General features: G+C 39.4%; 6 protein-coding genes across 6 annotated transcripts; 4 read left to right on the top strand and 2 right to left on the bottom strand.

Annotated features, from left to right (window-relative positions):
* The first annotated feature begins 254 nt into the window (after positions 1-254).
* Positions 255-2,525, top strand: LOC106307283 (probable serine incorporator). Its single transcript, XM_013744194.1, has 7 exons — positions 255-345; positions 601-837; positions 922-1,161; positions 1,251-1,362; positions 1,436-1,610; positions 1,698-1,938; positions 2,030-2,525. Exons 2-7 carry the CDS (start codon positions 654-656, stop codon positions 2,314-2,316), a joined length of 1,239 nt encoding a protein of 412 aa, XP_013599648.1. The 5' UTR covers positions 255-345; positions 601-653; the 3' UTR covers positions 2,317-2,525.
* Positions 2,526-2,834: 309 nt separating this feature from the next.
* Positions 2,835-5,598, top strand: LOC106311696 (probable ubiquitin receptor RAD23a). The gene is made up of 12 exons (XM_013748952.1): positions 2,835-3,012; positions 3,261-3,422; positions 3,619-3,657; positions 3,747-3,785; positions 3,875-3,948; positions 4,033-4,210; positions 4,287-4,400; positions 4,477-4,536; positions 4,719-4,766; positions 4,875-4,984; positions 5,127-5,211; positions 5,310-5,598. The coding sequence occupies exons 1-12, from the start codon at positions 2,947-2,949 to the stop codon at positions 5,424-5,426; spliced, it is 1,092 nt and encodes a 363-aa protein (XP_013604406.1). The 5' UTR covers positions 2,835-2,946; the 3' UTR covers positions 5,427-5,598.
* A 39-nt stretch (positions 5,599-5,637) lies between these two features.
* LOC106311697 (syntaxin-51) lies at positions 5,638-7,326 on the bottom strand. Its single transcript, XM_013748953.1, has 6 exons — positions 7,220-7,326; positions 6,702-6,931; positions 6,412-6,617; positions 6,212-6,312; positions 6,085-6,129; positions 5,638-5,940 (listed from the first exon to the last, which is right to left on the bottom strand). The coding sequence occupies exons 2-6, from the start codon at positions 6,917-6,919 to the stop codon at positions 5,809-5,811; spliced, it is 702 nt and encodes a 233-aa protein (XP_013604407.1). The 5' UTR covers positions 6,920-6,931; positions 7,220-7,326; the 3' UTR covers positions 5,638-5,808.
* A 151-nt stretch (positions 7,327-7,477) lies between these two features.
* Positions 7,478-9,752, top strand: LOC106311695 (F-box/kelch-repeat protein At1g16250-like). The gene is made up of 4 exons (XM_013748951.1): positions 7,478-7,729; positions 7,815-8,393; positions 8,583-9,161; positions 9,288-9,752. Coding segments are annotated over exons 1-3 (1,155 nt in total). The 5' UTR covers positions 7,478-7,727; the 3' UTR covers positions 9,157-9,161; positions 9,288-9,752.
* LOC106311694 (wall-associated receptor kinase-like 8) lies at positions 9,637-12,338 on the bottom strand. The gene is made up of 3 exons (XM_013748950.1): positions 11,320-12,338; positions 11,138-11,239; positions 9,637-11,049 (listed from the first exon to the last, which is right to left on the bottom strand). Exons 1-3 carry the CDS (start codon positions 12,203-12,205, stop codon positions 9,860-9,862), a joined length of 2,178 nt encoding a protein of 725 aa, XP_013604404.1. The 5' UTR covers positions 12,206-12,338; the 3' UTR covers positions 9,637-9,859.
* A 3,346-nt stretch (positions 12,339-15,684) lies between these two features.
* Positions 15,685-20,847, top strand: LOC106311690 (serine/threonine-protein kinase STE20-like). The gene is made up of 9 exons (XM_013748945.1): positions 15,685-15,883; positions 16,332-18,818; positions 18,884-18,961; positions 19,166-19,318; positions 19,402-19,565; positions 19,661-19,808; positions 19,895-20,017; positions 20,091-20,178; positions 20,425-20,847. Exons 2-9 carry the CDS (start codon positions 16,461-16,463, stop codon positions 20,625-20,627), a joined length of 3,315 nt encoding a protein of 1,104 aa, XP_013604399.1. The 5' UTR covers positions 15,685-15,883; positions 16,332-16,460; the 3' UTR covers positions 20,628-20,847.

Here is a 20,847-nt window from a genome sequence, read left to right as displayed (position 1 = left end):
GGGGGGGGGGGGGGGCGATTAGCCGGATGACGCCGTACGCGGTTTATTAATTCCGTTACATTCGACGGAAATTTAGGGATTTTATTTACAAAAAAAACAAAAGGAAAAAAGAAGAGGAAAAAAACGATTATTCGTGTTTAGCTTCCACTCCTTTTATAAGAAAAAAAAATATTTTTTAAAAAGCCTTGGGCCATTAATGGGCTTTTATTATGAAAAGTGATCACATTGGCGTCGTTGATTAATACCAAGTCCTTGTTAGCAGCGAGAACCATAAGGAACACCGAGGTTGTTATACTTTTCAAGGAGAGGAAAAGCTCTCAAGGTTTGATCGATCGTTATCCAAAGGTATTTTGATTCGATTTTAGGGCTTATGTCTTTTTCTTGCACAGCTCAAATCCGATCTCTAAAGCTAGTTTCTTTGGGTAAAGTTTAGAATTTCAATTTTGATTCCGTCTCCAATTTGGTGGGAAAAGTCACCTTATTTGATCCAATTTCAATTTCAATTTGAAGATTAGGGATTTTGTTGATAATGATTAGATGGAAAAGAAGAAGAAGTTTGTTTGCTGATATGTATTTGTGTGTTTCTTCTCATACTAGCAGCTCTATATTTGAAATCAACCCTTTGATCTTCGAGAAGGAGGGAAAAATAAAAGATGTGGGCAGCTTCTTGTCTCGCGTCGTGCTGTGCTGCTTGTGCATGCGATGCTTGCCGCACTGTTGTTTCTAGTATCAGCAGACGTTCCGCAAGGATCGCTTACTGCGGTCTCTTTGCACTTTCTTTAATCGTTTCATGGATTCTCCGTGAGGTTGCTGCTCCTCTCATGGAGAAGCTCCCTTGTAAGTTTTTCCCTTTCTTATGCCCTTGTATTGTTTATTCCCCCCCCCCTTCAAAGTGAGCTAATCATTGACATTTTTGTGTAGGGATTAACCATTTTCACAAGACACCTGATCGGGAATGGTTTGAGACTGATGCTGTCTTGCGTGTCAGCTTAGGGAACTTCGTGTTTTTCTCGATTTTATCGGTAATGATGATTGGTGTGAAGACTCAGAAAGACCCTCGTGATGGTATACACCACGGTGGTTGGATGATGAAAGTCATCTGCTGGTTCATTTTGGTTATATTAATGTTCTTCGTTCCTAATGAAGTCATCAGCTTTTATGGTAAAGTGCCATCATATCTCCTTTATATGCTCCTGATGAAGTGATTTAACTTGGAACTAATGAGAATCAATTTACTATCTTTGTTTCAGAGTCAATGTCAAAGTTTGGTGCTGGATTTTTCCTTCTGGTTCAAGTTGTGCTTCTTCTGGATTTCGTTCATGGATGGAATGACACATGGGTTGGCTACGACGAGCAGTTCTGGTTAGTAGAAAATGTTTTCAATCATTTGACTTAATTTAATTATGCCACTGCTAATCTAGGTTTTTGTAAATAGGTATGCTGCGTTACTCGTTGTTTCGCTTGTATGCTACTTAGCAACATTCGTCTTCTCTGGACTTCTCTTCCATTGGTTTACTCCATCTGGACACGATTGTGGGCTCAACACTTTCTTCATTGTCATGACTTTGATATTTGTATTCGTCTTTGCTGTTGTGGTTTTGCATCCCGCTGTAAGTTTTTGACTTTTAAAACCTTTAGTTTCTTGTTGATGTCATCTTTTAGACCTCAATGAAGTCAAATGAACCTTTGTTTTGCAGGTCGGTGGAAGCATTTTACCAGCATCAGTTATATCTTTCTACTGCATGTACCTCTGTTACAGTGGTCTTGCTAGTGAGCCCCGAGATTACGAATGCAATGGTCTCCACAAACATTCCAAAGCTGTTTCAACAGGCACCATGACCATTGGGTTGCTCACAACTGTTCTCTCTGTCGTTTATTCTGCGGTTCGTGCAGGTTCTTCCACCACACTTCTCTCCTCTCCTGATTCTCCCCGTGCAGGTATGTTTCCACACAAAAAAAAATCTTGTTTGGGTGCTGAAGTTGCTTGGCAAGTATTTTAACGGGTTTTGCTATTGTTAAAAATGTTCAGAGAAGCCTCTGCTACCACTAGACGGGAAAGCAGAAGAGAAGGAAGAGAAAGAACAGAAGAAGCCAGTGACATACTCATACGCATTCTTCCACATCATCTTCTCCCTCGCGAGCATGTACTCTGCAATGCTCTTAACTGGTTGGTCAACCTCGGTGGGTGAAAGTGGTAAACTGGTTGATGTCGGGTGGCCGTCTGTGTGGGTTCGTGTTGTGACCAGCTGGGCCACTGCTGGTCTCTTCATCTGGTCACTTGTTGCTCCGATTCTCTTCCCTGACCGTGACTTCTGAGCTTAATAAATCCAACCAAAGATTCTGAAAAACTTTTCATGAATCTTGAATTTGTAAAAAATGATTTATCATCAATCGACTATAAAATAGAGTCCCGTGTGTTGCTGTTATCTCACGCTTGGCCTTTGTTGGTCCATTTGTAAAATAAATATAAATATGAATATTTCAGTTTGACTTGAAATAGCAAATACTCAAAAATAATAAAATTATTTTGTAAAATAAATTAGTTAGGAGTTCACTGAAATAGTATTTTTTTTTTATGACAACCCCTTAAATAACTAATTAAAAATTTCTATCTTGGATTTCGCATTTTGTTTTCACGGAAATTTGATATTTTTTGTAACTAAATATTACTGGAAAAATGAAAGAAAAATGAAAAAAGGAAAATACGAGAGATATTTGTATAGGTTAGTGCGTGTGTCACGTGCGATGCGCGTGGATTTGGAAGCATCTTGCAGCGAATCGCACGTGGGTTGCACTTGCCGCGTTTTAAAATCCGAAACGCTCGGTTGATTGCGACTGTTTTTTTTCTGGCAGAGAGTAGTTGGAAAGAACGCTCTTTTAGGTCTCACTCTGTAATCTCGCTCCCTCGCCGGACTTTCCCGACGCCGCCTGGTTCAATCCATCGACATGAAGCTCACCGTCAAGACTCTCAAGGGTAGCCATTTCGAAATCAGGGTTCTGCCCACCGACACGGTCAGTCATTTGTCTCCTTCGTTCAGATCTGCTACGTGTAATTTTTTATACGAAGTCGGTAACTTTAGATAGGTTTTGTAATAAAGAGACGCTAGTCGCTAAATCTCCGTGCTGCAGTACCAATTTATTGTAAAATAAACGACGAAGAGCTAGATTCAGAATTTTAAGTTTCTCGATTGGTCTTGTTGAGTGGAGTGTATATGTTGTTATGTATGTGTTCTTATGTTTGTGTGTTTGGTTTTTGAAAGATAATGGCGGTGAAAAAGAATATTGAGGATTCGCAGAGCAAAGACAACTATCCATGTGGACAGCAGTTGTTGATTCACAATGGGAAGGTTTTGAAGGATGAAACTACTTTGGTGGAGAACAAGGTTACCGAGGAAGGCTTTCTTGTTGTCATGCTGAGCAAGGTACTTACTTTATTTTGTTATCAATTTTGTTTTTTGCTTAGGTTCTCTTTTTTTATTGGTTCGAATCTTTTGCATTCTGTTTAAAGGATGACAGCTGAATAACATGTGTGCTAGCTTAGGTAGATCCATTCATTATTATTCTTTCCTCTTACTGAAAATTACATAAAGTACTTTACTTTTCTTTTGCAATTGATAGAGCAAAACTGCAAGTTCAGCTGGTCCATCGTCGGCTCAGGTAAGTGTGTTTCTTATTTTCTCTTGTTGTTGCCCATCACTTGATCAGTCCAGCGTTCTCACTGGAAATTTTTTGTTCCTATCTCACAGCCTACTTCCATGACAACATCTACCACATCTTCAGCTATGGTAATTTTCTTAACAGCCCCCTTCTTCTTTAGTTGTTATTGTAATCATCATCTGGATTCATTTAACACACACTTGTGCCTATAAACCAGCCTGCAGCTGCGTCGACAAACCAGTCTATACCTGTGCCAGCTTCAAATTCCACTCTTGCCCAAGAACAACCAGCGTAAGTTTTATTCTTGACATAACAGACTTGAATTTTGTATTTTGAGGATTTTACGATAACTCTATGACCTTTAAAAATGTGTAGGGGACAAAGTGACACCAATGCTCAGGCTGCTTCAACTTTAGCTAGTGGCAGTAGTACTGAGCAGATGGTTCAACAAATAATGGAAATGGGAGGAGGAAGCTGGGACAAAGAAACAGTTACTCGTGCACTTCGTGCAGCTTATAACAACCCTGAGAGAGCAGTGGATTATTTATACTCTGTATGTCCTTCTCTCTATCAGTGTCCTGTGGATGTTATAAGGGAATGTAACTGCGGAAATTTGTTTTATTTTTCAGGGGATTCCTGAAAGAGAAACTGTTCAAATATCGGGAGTAGGAACTGGTGCAGACCTTGCTGCTCCTCCTGCCTCTGGAGGACCTAATTCATCTCCTTTGGATTTGTTTCCTCAAGTAAGAGCTTAGTATTTTTGTGCGTCGAAAAGAGTTTATTGTAGTTGAGTTCCCGTGAATTTTTGTATTATTCTAGGAAGCAGAAGCTGGTGCTGGAGAACTTGGAACGCTTGATTTCCTCAGAGGCAATGATCAGGTTGTCGTTCTATCCTTACCCCCTCTTTTCATCTGTGAGATCAAATAGAATGATTTGTTAGAAGCCTGTTTCATCACCTTCAGGGACGTGGATTCTAGCCTACTCCTATATGATATTTGCTTTAATCATTCGATGCAGCTTCCTCATAACACTAATCTTGTTGTATATTCATTTTGTTTTAGTTCCAACAATTACGATCAATGGTCAATTCCAACCCCCAGATTCTGCAGGTAACCTAGCCTTTGCCTTTCTCTGTAGTGCTTTTGGTTCCAGAAACTAGTAGCCTGCATGACCTTTTTTATTCCTTTGTGAACATCTCATCTCTCTTTCTGTTACAGCCTATGCTTCAAGAGCTTGGAAAGCAGAACCCCCAACTTCTGAGGCTCATTCAAGAGAACCAAGCCGAATTTCTTCAGTTAATCAACGAACCCTACGAAGGCTCTGATGGGTGAGTACACTCTATAGTCTGTATATCGTTTTCTTGGTCTGGCCCACTGGTTGAATCGCTAAATCTGTGTATGATTAAAGCAAGTCGCGTCTATATGTGAACCATGACTGAATGTCTCTTATTGGTTGTGCAAAACTCTCAGGGAAATGGATATTCTTGACCAACCCGAGCAAGAAATGCCCCATGCAGTCAATGTTACCCCTGCAGAGCAAGAAGCGATTCAACGGGTACACACATAGATGCATACGTTCATCATCACCTTTATAACAACCTGAAATATCATTTTCTCATCTATTCTAACTCTTTGCCTCTCTTTTTTGATCAGCTTGAGGCAATGGGATTTGATAGAGCATTGGTCATAGAAGCCTTCCTTGCGTGTGACCGTAACGAGGAATTGGCTGCAAACTATCTGCTAGAGAACTCGGCAGATTTTGAAGACTGAGTTCCCACAAGAAAACAAAACAGCCTTTTAACCAAATCAGACCATAATGAAAAGTTTTGTGCTAGCCTCTTTCATCTGAACCCTTCATTCTTTCTCTGCTCAGAATCTCAGATGGTCATATCTTATTTGTGAATTCAGACGAGTTTCTTCTTTAAAGATACAAACATGCTTATGTCTGCGTGTTATTTGCTACCAGTTCTTTAAATCTTAATGAAGACAACAGTTGTGAAAACTGCCTACATGATATAATATTATTTCAAGGGTTCTCACAAAAGAAGAGGAACGAAAAGGACAAGCACAAAAGTCGAATCACCTACTGATACCATTCACACAGGTGGCAAGTCAACTAAGAGAGAAACTTATACGTTCTGTAATGTTGAGATTACAAATACTTAACTAGCAGCCATATTACAACAGCAAGACCAACGATCCCAAGCATTGACAAGAGCATTGACATACAAGAACAACCGCTTCTCATATTCTTGTTCATGACAGCAAGGTTCTTCTGCACTCTCTGTATTAACAAACAACACACACAGAGAACAGATCAATGCCTATATAAGTTATTAGCTTAGAATCAGGAAATCAATTCACTTCTGCTCATGATTCCCAATAATATTTTTCCTGAAATATTTGGGGAGTTGGTAGTATATATTACCCGTAAGCGAGAGTCAGTAACCTCCACATGGTAGTCTAAGTCATCCTGCATACAACCCAGCTTCGTTACAACAATGAAACCCAAATCAAGGCAGTCAAAAACCAATGAAAAGCGGATGACAACATACGATAAGCCTAGTCTGCAAGCCAAGCTCCTCATTGACAGCTAGAGCAATGTGTTTAGTACTCATCACTGTTTCCTCCAACTTCTCAAGTCCTTCATCTTGTTCTAACTCGCACAAAAAAAAGGAAAAAAAAAAAAAAACTCCGTAGAGAAACTAACACAAAACTCAACATCCGTGTAATAAGGATTAAAAACAGCTTTTACCTCTCATAACTTGTCGTTGAAACCCAACAATCCCTTGGTTATCCATGCTACTGACTCTGCTCATGGTGTCATCTGGCTTTATCTCTGACCCAAGCAAGCTGTCTCTATTAGCAAAGTTCGACATGTTCAAAGTATTCGCCATCTGATTTGCCTGCGATCTCAAGTTCCCAATCATATCCTTACGCCTGTTCATCTCTTTCTCTGAACTGCAACAGGTCAAAAAGATGAACACTTTACAACTCTTTAACTGGTTTGTAAAGGAGCAATCAGATTAAGCTTAATGAACTTACATAGGCTTCCCATGGATTTTGGCAAGAAGAGACTGCAGACTATCTAACCGTGTTCCGAAAATGGTGATCTTTCTACGTATAGCTGAAGCACGACGCTGAGCATCAGGCCCTGTGACAGCAGATTTACTCCTCTCAGATATCATCATGCCGTTGATATCCTCAGCGAGTTTTAAAGCCTCGTTGTATTCTCTCATCCATGAATCCGAAGAAGACGCCATTGGCTTGATTTACTGTAATAAAGCCAACACCAATCACTTTCTAAAGCAATCATCAAACAAAAAGTTCAGTTCCAAGCATGGATTTTTTATCTAGAGCAAACAGAATTTGACTGCGAATAAAAACGCAGACTTTGGCTGGAAATAACTTTCACTGTGTGAATACGAGATGGCTAAATTGCTAATCAGACGATCTGATCATGATCAGCCGCATAGATCATAATATGAAAAAATAAAAAAAAACCAGAATGATAAGGTACGATTTGAGTATTTCAGAGACATAAAGAGAATCGAATTGCTTACCAAGAATAAATTTTCAGGAGCGCTCTTCGTACCTTTCACGGAGATCGTATATCACGTAATGTATTTGGTCGCCGAAACACCGTGAAAGCTCTCTCACGAAACGACTGTTTTTTAATCAAGCGGAGGTAAAACGACGGCGTTTGAATGTTAGGATTGATAATCGATTCATGAAAGTAGGTGGTTACAATATAGAAAACATACATAAGTGAAGGACCAAATAAGTAATTTATGGAATTTTTCAAACTCATCATTGTAATAAAATCTGTCTCTCTGGTCTTTGTTTCGTTTTTCAGAATCTGAGTCTGCTGTCCCTGTCCGAGTGTGCTTGGTTCCACTTCCACCTTGAATAGATCAGTCTTGATTGTAGCTTCGTTTATTCGTTAGGTATTGTAAACAGCGTTTGATTCCGGAAAAAATCTGTCGACTTTCAAGGGTAACGTTGATGTTCTAAAGCAAGTTCGAGAAGGGGATCACGAAATACATTTTACAATCCCTTAAATCTCAAATCATGTAAGTTAGCTCTCTAATTATTAAAGTTAGATCCCTTACCTTTTATCTCCTTGATCCAAAACCGTTATGTGATACTTATTTTCAGGGAGTCCGCAGAAGAACAATCTATCATCTCAGGTTTGCCTGATGACTTATCTTTAAGATGCATCGCGAAGCTTTCTCACGGCTATCACGGAGCCCTCGAGTGTGTCTCCCGAGGGTGGAGAGACTTACTTCGCAGTCCCGATTACTCCCGCTACAAAGCCAAAAACGGATGGTCAGGGAGCTGGCTGTTTGTTCTAACAGAACGCTCTAACAACCAATGGGTCGCTTACGACCCCGAAGCTAACCGTTGGCATCCGTTGCCTAGAGCTAGAGCCTTTCAAGATGGCTGGCATCACTCTGGTTTCGCTTGTGTTTGCGTTTCGAGTTGTTTTCTTGTGATTGGTGGTTGCTATGCGCCTTCTGTGTCGTCGTTTCCACATCAGAAGCCTGTGGTTACTAGAGATGTCATGCGGTTTGACCCGTTTAAGAAAGAGTGGAGATTGGTTGCTGGTATGCTAACGCCACGGACTCACTTCGCTTGTACTGCTGTCTCTGGCAAGGTTTATGTCGCTGGAGGTCGTAATCTAACTCAATCTGGAGGGATTACATCTGCTGAGGTTTATGATCCTGTGGCTGATAGGTATTTTTCTCCACTCATTTGGTTCATTTTCTCATAGAATATATCAATGTTCATCGTTAGGCGGCATTTATAGAGGATTATTGATTATATGGTTGCCTAGACCGAGTTTTTGAACGCCTAGACTCATTTCAAAAAAAAATTGTTCAAGAAATATCGATTCATTTAGGGTCTAACATAGCATTATTGCAGGTGGCAGGAGTTACCAGCAATGACTAGACCACAGATGGACTGCTCTGGATTATCATACAGAGGGTCCTTTCATGTTCTGAGTGATCAGGTGGGATTTGCAGAGCAAAATTCATCTGAAGTCTTTAATCCATCAGAGATGAGCTGGTCCACTTTGGAGGATATCTGGCCTTTCTCTAGAGCCATGCAGTTTGCTGTTCAGGTGATGAAAAACGATCGACTGTACACGATTGTAGATTGGGGAGAAAGCTTGATCAAAACTAGGGATACAGATGAAGGAGAATGGTATAACGTTGGCTCGGTGCCTTCTGTTGTTCTTCCTGACCATCCGAGAGAGTTAGAGGCCTTTGGATACGGGTTTGCAGCTCTGAGAGATGAGCTCTATGTTATAGGAGGTAAGGTACTTAAATGGGAAGAATCAGGGGTTGGGAGATTTGACATTGTGAGATTGCCCGTTGTGAGGGTGTGTAATCCTTTAGATAGACCTCTGAATTGGAGAGAGACCAAACCGATGTGTTTTCCAGCCGGTGGGTCCATTACTGGTTGTGTATCCTTGGAAGAACATTCTCCTCCCTAACCAAGGTGATAGAATCTTTTCACAGTAGCATTTCACTTTTATTTATAGGCATATAGTGTGCAGTCTATTATGGTTGCATGTATTTCTACAAAGGTATTAACACTCTTTGATAATTCTTCTTTGTCTTGTAGCTGGCTTATAACATGGAATGTCTGAGTATGATCCTCCGTGAACCCAGACTTTGGTCCCGTTGATTGTCAAAGTTGAAGCTTCTGGCGTAATACTCAGCGCAGGGGCACTTAGAGCAACTGCTAACTGTGTGCTTGGCAACAGTTGTTTATAAGGGCTGCATGAGATTTCAACATATACTGCATTTATGTTCTGGCCTTCCGGGTAAATGGCTTCTACAGTTTTATGTGAAGTGAGTTTAGTATGTCATGCTATGAGATGCTGCCAGAGGATGGTCAGGCCATTAGTGCGTTACAGTTTTGGAATTGAACTTGGACTTGTAAATAAGAGTTCATTTAAATACATTGAGCGTTAGCAAGCAATATTTTGTTATGTGTCTTTTTCTCTTACACAGAGGTGTGTCATGTGTATAGACCAAACACGTGAAAGATATAAGTCAAGACTTATACAAAGGTTTTCTTCGCTTATTTCCTTGATTTTGCTACATGAAGTCTTATAAATTACATACAGGAACTATTGGATAAACTTATGGAGTACATTCGCACGAGTAATAAGACCTTGAAGGTTATTCCAGTCACTGTGTATTGTGAGTCATGAGTGGTTTTGAGTCCGGTAAGACTGTACACGGAGAAGAGTAACTGAGTGACATAGACTCTGGTATTGCTATCTGGATGTGTGTGTGCTCTTCACCATTTTCTGCTAGGCTTTGAGCGCCATTTCCCTTGGATTGCATCCTATCCAGCTCTATGAAGACTTCTCTCATGGTAGGGCGATGCTCTGAGTTCAAGCTCAAACACCTTCTCGCTAGTTTGGCTACTGCAAGTACTTCCACTTGATCACATTCCTCCTTGATGCGAGCATCGAGAATCTCATGAAGTCTCTCATTCCTCATGGCTTCGAGGAAGTAAGCTCCCAACATCCTTACTTCTTGTGGCCTCAGTACAGAGACAGGTTTTCCTCCGGTTAAAAGCTCAATGAGCACAACGCCAAAGCTGTAGACGTCACTCTTCCCTGTGAAGTGGCTTGACTGGAGGTACTCCGGGTCTACATATCCAACTGTTCCTTGCACTATCGTCGTCAGGTGAGTATCATCAATAGCAACGGACCTCGAAATCCCAAAATCTGATACCTTTGAGCGGTGCTTCTCATCCAACAAGATATTTGTTGACTTGACATCTCTGTGATAAATCGGAACAGATGCGGCTGAATGCAGGTAGGATAGTGAATCAGCTACTTCGCAGGCGATGCAGAGACGTACTTTCCAAGTCATTGGGAAGTATTCTGATGGGTTTTGAAGATGATCGAAAAGGCTTCCGTTGGGAATGAACTCATACACCAGCATAGGCACCTCTGTCTCAAGACAACAACCTAAGATCCCGACAACGTTTCTGTGGTTGATCTGAGATAAAAGGATGATCTCGTTGATGAACTCTTCGAGATTATCTTCTTTCAATGCTTTGGAGACTTTGACGGCGACGATCATCCCATCTTCCAACATCCCTTTGTAAACTGTACCTTGGCCGCCTTGCCCTAGTATTCTGCTCGCGTTGAATCTGTCAGTTGCTTTGTCCAGGTCATTGGAGCTGAACAGTTTTGTCTTGTTGACACTGCCTTGATGGGAGAATGTTTGTTGCTCTAATAACAAACCTCCATTTCGTTTGAAGAACTTCCTCTTCTGCCTCTCTGCTTTCTCCTTTTTATTAACCTTGCATAGCCACCACGTTCCAATGACTAGAAGCAACAATCCGGAGCTTAGAGTTCCACCTGCAGAACAACTCTTAGAGCATTGTTCTTTGATCTATTCAGTTTAAATCTAGAAATGAAGAAAACATTAGTTATAATAATAACTTGCCTAGAATGGCTGGCCATGTTTTTTCACATCTGAATGATCCAGGCACATTCACACACTTGTGCTTTCCACACACTCCATATATAGTTTTGCATTCATTAATGTCTATGGACAAAAACAATACAAAGTGACAAGTATACACACACAAGCTATCTATCCAAAGTGACAAGGAAGCTGATACATACCTTGACATCCACCAGGTAGATAAGGATTGCCCTCATAACCATTTTTGCAGCTGCACTGATACTTATACTGATCATCCGTGCGGATTACGCTTGTACTAATCTCGCATTGTGAACTCTCTGGAGAGATCTTGGGGGGAACTTCAAGACGCCATTCCAGATCCATGTTCAGGGTATAGTGATTTGTTAGATCAGATGAATTAAGCTCGTACCTTGTGAAGTCCTCTCGTGACAAGTAGGCCATCTGACATGAGTTTTTACCAGGTCCCAGTTTCTCCACAGTTGAATCATACACTTGAAGACCAGGCGGTATTTTGTTCTGGCAGCACTTATATCCGACACAGCTCTTGTCAGCATCTTTGTAATACTGAGTCTCATTCCCACATCTCGCTTCACATCCAACAGTTTGGGGCCCTGTTCCCACCATCATCGCTTTGATGTTACATCCAACAACAGTGAACCTGTTATTGTCTGATATGAAGAATGGACTCCCCGTTAGATTCAAAGATCGGATATAGTCTATTCCATATGAACAGCCTAAATTCCTCGTTGGACTCTGAATTTGAAACCCGTTGCTCTTGTAATAACGATAGCCATATATAAAGTCGTCTGTAAGGGAAAACGAAACAACCTCCAGTCCGATGCTTGGCAGGTAAGGAAGAGAGAGGCGTGATGAGCGGTTGCAGACAACCTCGAACCATTTGTTCTTGTAACAACCTTTGCCTATCCCAAAAGGGTAAGGAACACGACGACTATCATAACGTTCGCACCGGTCTATGCAACTAGGTAATGCAACAGGGAAATCAAGAGGGAAAGTAGAAGCAACTATGTATCCATAGATTTGAGATAGAAAAAATGCAAAAAAGAAAAGTTTCAGATTACAATCCATTCTCTCTCTCTCTCTCTCTCTCTCTCTCTCTTTTTCACTCACACTCACACAAAGAAGATAGTGCTTTCTCTTGTGCTTTCTTTCAATTGCTTAAGTAGTCACTAATGAAAACAAGCAACCATGGTGGTGCTTTTCTTTTCCCATTATAGTTGCATAACGAAGACTTTGAACCGTGTGAATCACAGTGGGCTCCATAGAAGATTCAAACACTTTTATTTTATTTTGCTGCATGATTGATTACATATCAACGAAGACTTTTGACTTATATGAATTTAGCCTATAATATATTAGCAGTGCGTTCAGCTCCGTAGATATATCATAAAAATAAAAAGTGGATAATGTTCTCTTAGTTGTCACATATGTAACATTCATGCTGAGCCAAAGCTGGTGGTTCCATCACCATCAACAGACGAAGAAGATGCTCTGTTTCCTTTTTCCTAGTAGTACGTTTTTGACTTCCACGTTTCTATAAACAAGCGACCCCGCATCACATTCAGGGCGTATACGATGTGTAGGCTCGATGGGCTTAAAACTTGAGAGTTAACAGGAACTTATATTTGTTAGGATGCAAGCTTACAAGTTTCAAGTCATGGTAAGATAAATATGTAGAGTTGTTATTTTTATTGAAATTTCCAAAATAATAGTGCGGGACAAGCGGTACAACTGCGGTGCAGTTTTAACAGTTATAAAAACGTATAGATATATGGTATATTTGAAGAGTTTTGTTACTGTTAAGTGCGGTACAGGGCAGGATGGTTAGAAACATTCGGAGCCTTAGAGATAAACTCTAGATTTAATTTGGTTATATAAAATCAATACTTTTAAAACAGAACCACGAAATTGGACTTAACTTAATTCTAGGTAAAAAAAATAAAAATAAAAATAAAAAAAATAAAAATATTGTTTTCCAAAAAATAAATAAAAATACTATATAATATAATTATCACCTCTACAACATTATATTACAACTTACGATCCATCCCGCGGATCCAGATTCACAGCCCTGCAGGGCACCGACTCTAACCCCTTACATGTGAGCCCTCACTGATTCTCCTATGTAGGTTATTGATGCGCTTGATGTTACTCGAACTCCAAGATCTCACTCTTTAACAGCACTCCCACGGAACAAGCTCTCACCAATTGATCTGTGAGTCAGTGAGAACTCACATGTGAAGAGTTAAAGTCGGTGTCCTACAGGACTATGAGCCTGGGTCCGCGGGATGAGTTGTCACAAAAAATCGACTTTTTATGTGACAATCCGTCCCGCTCACTCGGAACCCGACTCACAGCCCAGCAGGACACCGACCCTAACCCCTCACATGTGAGTCCTCACTGACTATCCTTGCAGGTCAATTGGTGACAACTCATCACAGAGAAGTGTTGTTAAAAGGTGAGGTCTTGGGTTCGAGTAACGCCAACCGCACCAATAACCTACCGGTGGACGTGGAAGCGTTTCCTCCCGCGGTGAGGAGTTAGGATCAGTGAACTGTGAACCAGAGTCCGAGTGAGCCGGACGGATTGTCACACATCTATACTATTAAAGCAGGATCCTATTGTCATAATTACCTTAGGGGCATGTTTCCTTCACTAACATTGCATGTTTCATTAAGGGCAATTAAGTAATATTAATAACAAATCTATATTGGGTCATTATTTTTGGATCCAGCCCAAATCAAATCTCTCTTGGGCCATTTGGACCTATTAAAAAATCAGATTCAATTCTTACTTTTTTTTCCTTTGGGCCATTCGAGTCCAAGTTCAAATAATTTTTTAGCAACTATTCTTAATTATTATTTTTTTCTTTTCTTAATATAATTTAAGCATTCATAAAAATAATTGAATTTTTTTATTGAAAAGTATAAATCTTTATTAAAAGTATATAATTTTTTAATTAAAATATTAACCCCATAATAAAATTAATTTATCAGAGTTATACCAACTTAATTCATTAAAAAAATAAAGTTTAATTTTTTTAACATAAATAGTCATTTAAAATGAAATACGATAAATAAAGATAAAATTTTTAAGTCTTTTATAAAATAAAACACAAATATATGAAAATGTGACATTTACTAAATATTTATCAATTGAAAAAAAAAACAAAAATAAACCCGCGCTTTCAAAGCGCGGGTCAAAATCTAGTTATTCTTAAGCATAATGCATTTATATTTATAACAAAACTACCATAAATTCTCTACTTATTTATGGTAAAAATTGATGTAAAAACAATTTATGGTAACAATTTAAATGGGAAGATTATTAATGATTTCTTTTATAAACTAATATTATTCATAGCAAAACATATCAATCTTAACTTATTTAAGCAAAAACTATATATATTTACTTAGGTTGTTACATATTTTAATTTCTCCAACTACTTAAATTTATATATTCACAATAGTAACAAATAAATATTTCAAATATTTTTTATATGATCCGGCATCTTTAAACTTATAATATAAATAACAAAAACAAACTAATATTATCATATAATAAGTTCTGGTTTTCTCTTATATAATTTTCTTTATTTTTCGAATAGTAAAAAAAATCATCAAAGTAAAAAAAAAATATAATAGTTTTTTCAATTTTATATACAAATTAAAACTAAATAAAATCTTAATTTTAGAAATATTATCAGTTTTTTCTAGGTTAGGTCACGGGTTAAACCGAATTATATTGGGATCACCGGGTTTACAGGTTCAACTACCGATTTGGGTCAGATATGAAAGCACACTCAATATCTATGTTTAGCATAGATATGTAGATCAAAATTTAAAAAATATAGTTTTTAGAATTATTATTATTAGCATTTCTAAAACAAGAAACCGCATATATTCATATGAAATCCATATTAATCAGACTTTTATAAAACTGTGCATTGACATTTATAAAGGAAAGAAAAAACATTACTTGAGATAATGAAAAGAGAGTATTTATAACGAAAATGATACTCCCTCTGGATTTAAATGTACGATGTTTAAGGTTTTACACACATATTAAGAAACAATAAATACACTATTTTAATTGTTACTTTTTGCTTATATCAATAAAGTTTCACCACTCATAATTTTACTTTTTAATTTATGTTTAAATTTAAAAATAAATACATTAATTATATCTCAAAACATCATACATTTGTATACAAAATAAAAAGATAGAACATCATACATTCGTATCCGGAGGGAGTAGAAAAGAGTATGGCCACGTTGGTTATTAAGTTTAGGATCTGATGAAATTGAAAGTGCACATTTAATGCAAACCGTATAACATAAGCTACGGGACTGACTCAACTTGATTCCATACTCCACCGATCTTATTCTATCATCTTGGCCGTCCATTGTTCCGTCTTTCGAAAGATGTACGGTTCACGATTTCTTCTGGTTTTTTAGAAACCGAGTCAGACGGAGTTAAGTTAAATCTTAACACTAAATATTTTGTACTTTTTTCCAATTCTCATTACAAAAGTCTGACCATTTGGTAATTTTAAAAACATATCTTTTCCTCTAATCTCCATCCTTTGAGTAAGAAACGAGGAAAGCTAAGTGAGAGACACACAAAAGAAGAAGAAAGACGTTAGGGTTCTTGATGTATTTATCCTGAGATTCCATCAAAGAAAGAGAAGATGTTTTGGACTGTAGCTAGCTCCCACAATCTTTATTAAGTTTGCTCACCGCTCAGGTCAAAAGCTCTACATTTCTTTTCTTATCCTTTGGGGCTTTGGGGTTCTTTTTTTTCTGAAAGCAGCTGTCTTTTTCCTTCCTGAATCGACCAATGGGTTTGTTAATTACTATGGCTTGTGGGTTTTCTGTTTGAGGTTTTGGATTAATAGATGAAAGGTTTCTATTGAAAAGTTTCCATTTTTAGAATCAAAAAGAATGCTTTTAGGAGATTTCTTGTCCAATTATTCATCCACAGTTGAATCTGTCTGAAGGACCTCTTCTTCTTGCCATTTTCTTGATTGTTTTAAGAGGATTCAAAGCTTCTGAAGTTATATTAGATGTCTTCATTGCTTTATCTATTCATCCACAGTTGGAATATGTCTGAAGGGCCTATTGTTCATGCCATCTTCTTGATTATATAATAAGATTCAAAGCTTTCTAAACGTATATTAATTGTTTCATTGCAGCTTATCAGTTCAAGGTTCTGCAGTCTCTGAAGCAAATTGGCGTCTCAGTGTTTTCATTATAGTCAAGTATGCAAGATTCTTCTTGCAAATAGAATAATTTGAAGGACTCTTGTTGTTGTTGTTGTTGTGATGGATAGAAACAGACAACAGCATCCTTTCCAGCAACACCATATGGAACCTGGCTATGTGAATGACTCTGCCCCTCAACCTCTAGCATTTACTCCTGATCAAACAGGCGGCATGACTGCAAATGCTCGGCCTCCCAATACTTCAGAAGTTAAGCCAGGCCTTCATTACTCAATACAAACAGGAGAGGAGTTCTCTCTCGAGTTTCTGCGTGATCGAGTGATTTCTCAGAGGTCTACAAACCCCAATGCAGCTAATGACATGGTGGGAAACGGGATGAGAGAATATGACAGAACAAACTACCCGCTTCACGAGTTTGGTAATCAACTTGGGCATATCCAGTCAGCACCAGAAGCTTCACTATGTCAAGATACAAGTTTAGGCAACTTTCATGGATATGCATCTTCTTCTTCAGCCTCAGGTAGTGTAACAGCCAAAGTTAAAGTCCTTTGCAGCTTCGGTGGGAAGATACTCCCACGTCCAGGCGATTCAAAGCTCAGATACGTTGGAGGCGAAACGCACATTATCTCCATAAGAAGAGACATATCTTGGCAGGAGCTCAGGCAAAAAGTTCTTGAAATCTACTACCGGACTCATGTTGTCAAGTACCAGCTTCCTGGTGAAGATCTTGACGCCTTGGTGTCTGTAACGTGTGATGAAGATCTCCAGAACATGATGGAGGAGTATAACGAGATGGAGAACCGTGGGGGCTCGCAGAAGCTTAGAATGTTTCTCTTCTCCGTTGCTGATTTGGATGGTTCTCTTTTGGGGGTTAAGCAGGATGATGTTGACACTGAGTTTCAGTATGTTGTGGCTGTTAATGATATGGACATTGGTTCAAGAAGCAACTCTACTCTTAATGGATCTGCAAACAATTTAGCTGAGATGGATGTTAGGAACACCAACGGTGTTGCCCCTCCGCAGTTACCGTCCTCTATACAGTATTCTGACTCTGCGCCACAAAGCTCATTGCTTCAGTATCCTCCTCAATCCATCCCACACAGTGCTGCGTTTCAGTTTCAGCAAGCTGTTCCTCCTAGTTCTACACTTCAGTATGCTCAGTCCATTCCGCCGAGTCCCTCTCTTCAGTATCCTCAGTCTATTCCTCTTCAGTATCCACCATCAGTTTCCCCTAGCTCATATGGAATGTACCCACAATACTATGAAGAAAGGCAGCAGTTTCCTATGCATCATGAACACAGTTCTTCTAATTACTCCATCTCCATGCCTTTCCAAGGGCAGCAGCCATACCCTTACCCTAGTGTCATACAGCAAAACGCAGCAGTGCAGGGAAGAGAGCTAAACATAAAACCTGAGATGAGAGTTCGTGAGAATGTAGAGCCTGAGTTTCGTCAGAGTCCTCCTCAAGCTGATAATGTCGAAGTTCAGGAGCCATCAGTTTCTCCAACTGTGCCTAGCCAGGATGCTACACATATGTTGCCCCCAAGAAGAGACCCACGACAGAACACTCCTGTGAAGCCTGCTGCCACATACCGTGATGCGGTTGTTCGTGAGCAGGCTCCTGTATCAGGTGGTGAGGATGATCAGCTTTCGTCGTCAAGTGGTACCTGTGGTCTTGCTCAGACTGACTCTGAGTCAAATTTAATCGATCTTGATTACTCGGAGCCTTCACCACCCACACGGAGAGTATACCGTTCTGAGAGGATACCTCGTGAACAGTTGGAAATGCTAAACCGCCTGTCAAAGTCTGATGACTCTATAGGCTCTCAGTTCTTAATGTCTCATTCACAAGCTCAGCAAGGAGAGGGTAAATCACATGAAGTTGGGGCATCGAATGAGCATAAGATTTTAAGCCCTGACGCTGCCAACAAGAATCAAATGGTCAATGGTGGAGGTATTGAGGCTGAAGCTCCTAACCTTAACCATAAAGACACAGCCACCACCACCAGTCAAGTTAGCCCTGAAGGTCAAGCTTCCTCAGGTGTTGTTATTGACATCAATGATAGGTTTCCTCAGGACTTCCTTTCTGAGATATTTGCAAAGGCGCTCTCTGAAGACGTGCCACCAGGCGGCGTCAATGCATATCAGCATGATGGTGCCGGTGTTAGTTTGAATGTAGAGAATCATGATCCTAAGAATTGGTCTTATTTCCGGAAACTGGCAGATGAACAGTTCAGTGAAAGAGATGATCTCCCACCTGGCTTTCCATCTGACATGGAAGATAGCGGAGGGATTGCCAAGTTGCATCACGTCGCTCCATTGACCAGAGATGATCCTCAGGAGAATTTAGGTCAAGCTTATGTTGCTGGCGCTAACGAGGATGCACAGATGAAGGTCACAGAGAGTGAGGAGTTTGGTGCTATGGTTGAGAATCTAAGGACGCCAGATAGTGGACATGAGGTATTTAAGTTTCTTATTTCATGATTCCAAAACGAGAATGTACTAATGAGGTTGATTACTTGTAGGATGAAAAGAAAGAAACAAGGAATGCTGTTCCTCCACTTGGTTCGTCTTTGGCAGATTACGATAAAAATGACTTACAGGTATGATGGACTTTTACTTATTTTGTATTTGAAGAAAGGATCTGTGTTAATGTTTTAGGCAAGTTTTCAGACATGTTAGAAAAATCAAACATCAAAGTTCATACCCTGAGCAGCGTGCTTACATTTAGTCTTCTGTTTGTGATTTAAAAGTTAATTATCTGGTTCTAACCTTGGTCCGATTCTTTTGTTCTTAATTGTTTGTAGATCATTATGAATGATGATCTAGAGGAGCTAAAGGAACTTGGTTCTGGGACGTTCGGTACAGTGTATCATGGGAAATGGAGAGGGTCAGATGTTGCCATCAAGAGGATAAAGAAGAGTTGCTTTGCTGGTCGATCATCTGAACAAGAGAGATTAGTGAGTGTTTCTTCTGCATTGATAAGACTTGTAAGATTGCTTGTCTTGAGATGCTAATGCATTCCTTTTAAATTGTTTCCTAGACTGGTGAGTTCTGGGGAGAAGCTGGGATACTTTCAAAGCTTCATCATCCAAATGTGGTTGCATTTTACGGTGTTGTAAAAGATGGACCTGGTGGAACATTGGCTACTGTAACAGAGTACATGGTTGATGGTTCTCTAAGACATGTTCTACTCAGGAAAGATAGGTACATATCTCTCTCTCTTATAACGTCTCAATGTTCTCCTATCTGATGAACATTTATTTATAAAGATTCTTTGCTTTTCATTCTCATGTTTCCAGACACCTGGATCGTCGTAAGAGACTAATCATTGCCATGGACGCTGCATTTGGAATGGAGTATTTGCACGCCAAGAACATTGTTCACTTCGATTTGAAGTGTGACAACTTACTTGTGAACCTCAAAGATCCTTCTCGCCCAATCTGCAAGGTAAAAAAACTTCATTCATATGATGTCTTTGAACTAAAGCAGACTTTGTGTATTTAATACTTTTCACTCGTTTGTTTTTCCTCTAGGTTGGTGATTTTGGCTTGTCGAAAATAAAAAGAAATACATTGGTATCTGGTGGTGTACGTGGAACCCTTCCATGGATGGCACCAGAGCTTCTAAACGGCAGCAGCAGTAAAGTCTCAGAGAAGGTGAAAAAATAAAATGTTTCTTAGTGAACACAAAGAATGAAACCATTCTGAGTTGTTAGATTTTTATCTGCAGGTCGATGTCTTCTCTTTTGGTATAGTCTTGTGGGAGATTCTAACTGGAGAGGAACCATATGCTAATATGCACTATGGTGCTATAATAGGTGCGTACTTACCAACATACAACCCTTGGTTTGATATAGAAACTGATTACTATTTTGTTTTTGTTCGGTTTGAGTTTTTGCTTTGACTGATTTTCAAAGAAACTGAGGTTCTACTCGTCTCGGTTTTGGTTGTGCTTTGTCTGAAATAGAAGAAATGAAACATCTGTATATTTTTTGTCTGGTCGGCTTATTTGTCTAGGACACGACTATGTATTAACAACTCATGGAATTTACGGTCAAGTGCAGGTGGGATAGTGAACAACACACTGAGGCCGACCATACCAGGTTACTGTGACTCAGACTGGAGAATACTTATGGAGGAATGCTGGGCGCCTATTCCAACGGCAAGGCCATCGTTCACGGAGATAGCTGGTCGTTTACGTGTGATGTCAACTGCTGCAACTTCGAACCAATCCAAACCACCAGCTCACAATAAGACTTCAAAGTAAAACAGTCTTGCTTCGTTATAGGTTTTCTTCACTCTTTACTCATGTTTGGGTCAGGAGGGAGATATTTGTTGACCCTTTTCTCCTTTCCCTTTTCTTTTACCAAAACCAAAAAAACAAGTTAAAGTAATAAAATTGGTTTGAGGCGTTGTATTAACAGTTTAAGTATCAGATACTTATGTGGAAAAGAGCTTGTGCCTAATACATAAGAAATGCACTTCAT

This window comes from Brassica oleracea, chromosome C8 (genome assembly GCF_000695525.1).
Source record: "Brassica oleracea var. oleracea cultivar TO1000 chromosome C8, BOL, whole genome shotgun sequence".
Classification (NCBI taxonomy): Eukaryota; Viridiplantae; Streptophyta; class Magnoliopsida; order Brassicales; family Brassicaceae; genus Brassica; species Brassica oleracea.
Note: the sequence above shows the minus strand (reverse complement) of the source record. Positions and strands in the feature narration are given on the sequence as shown.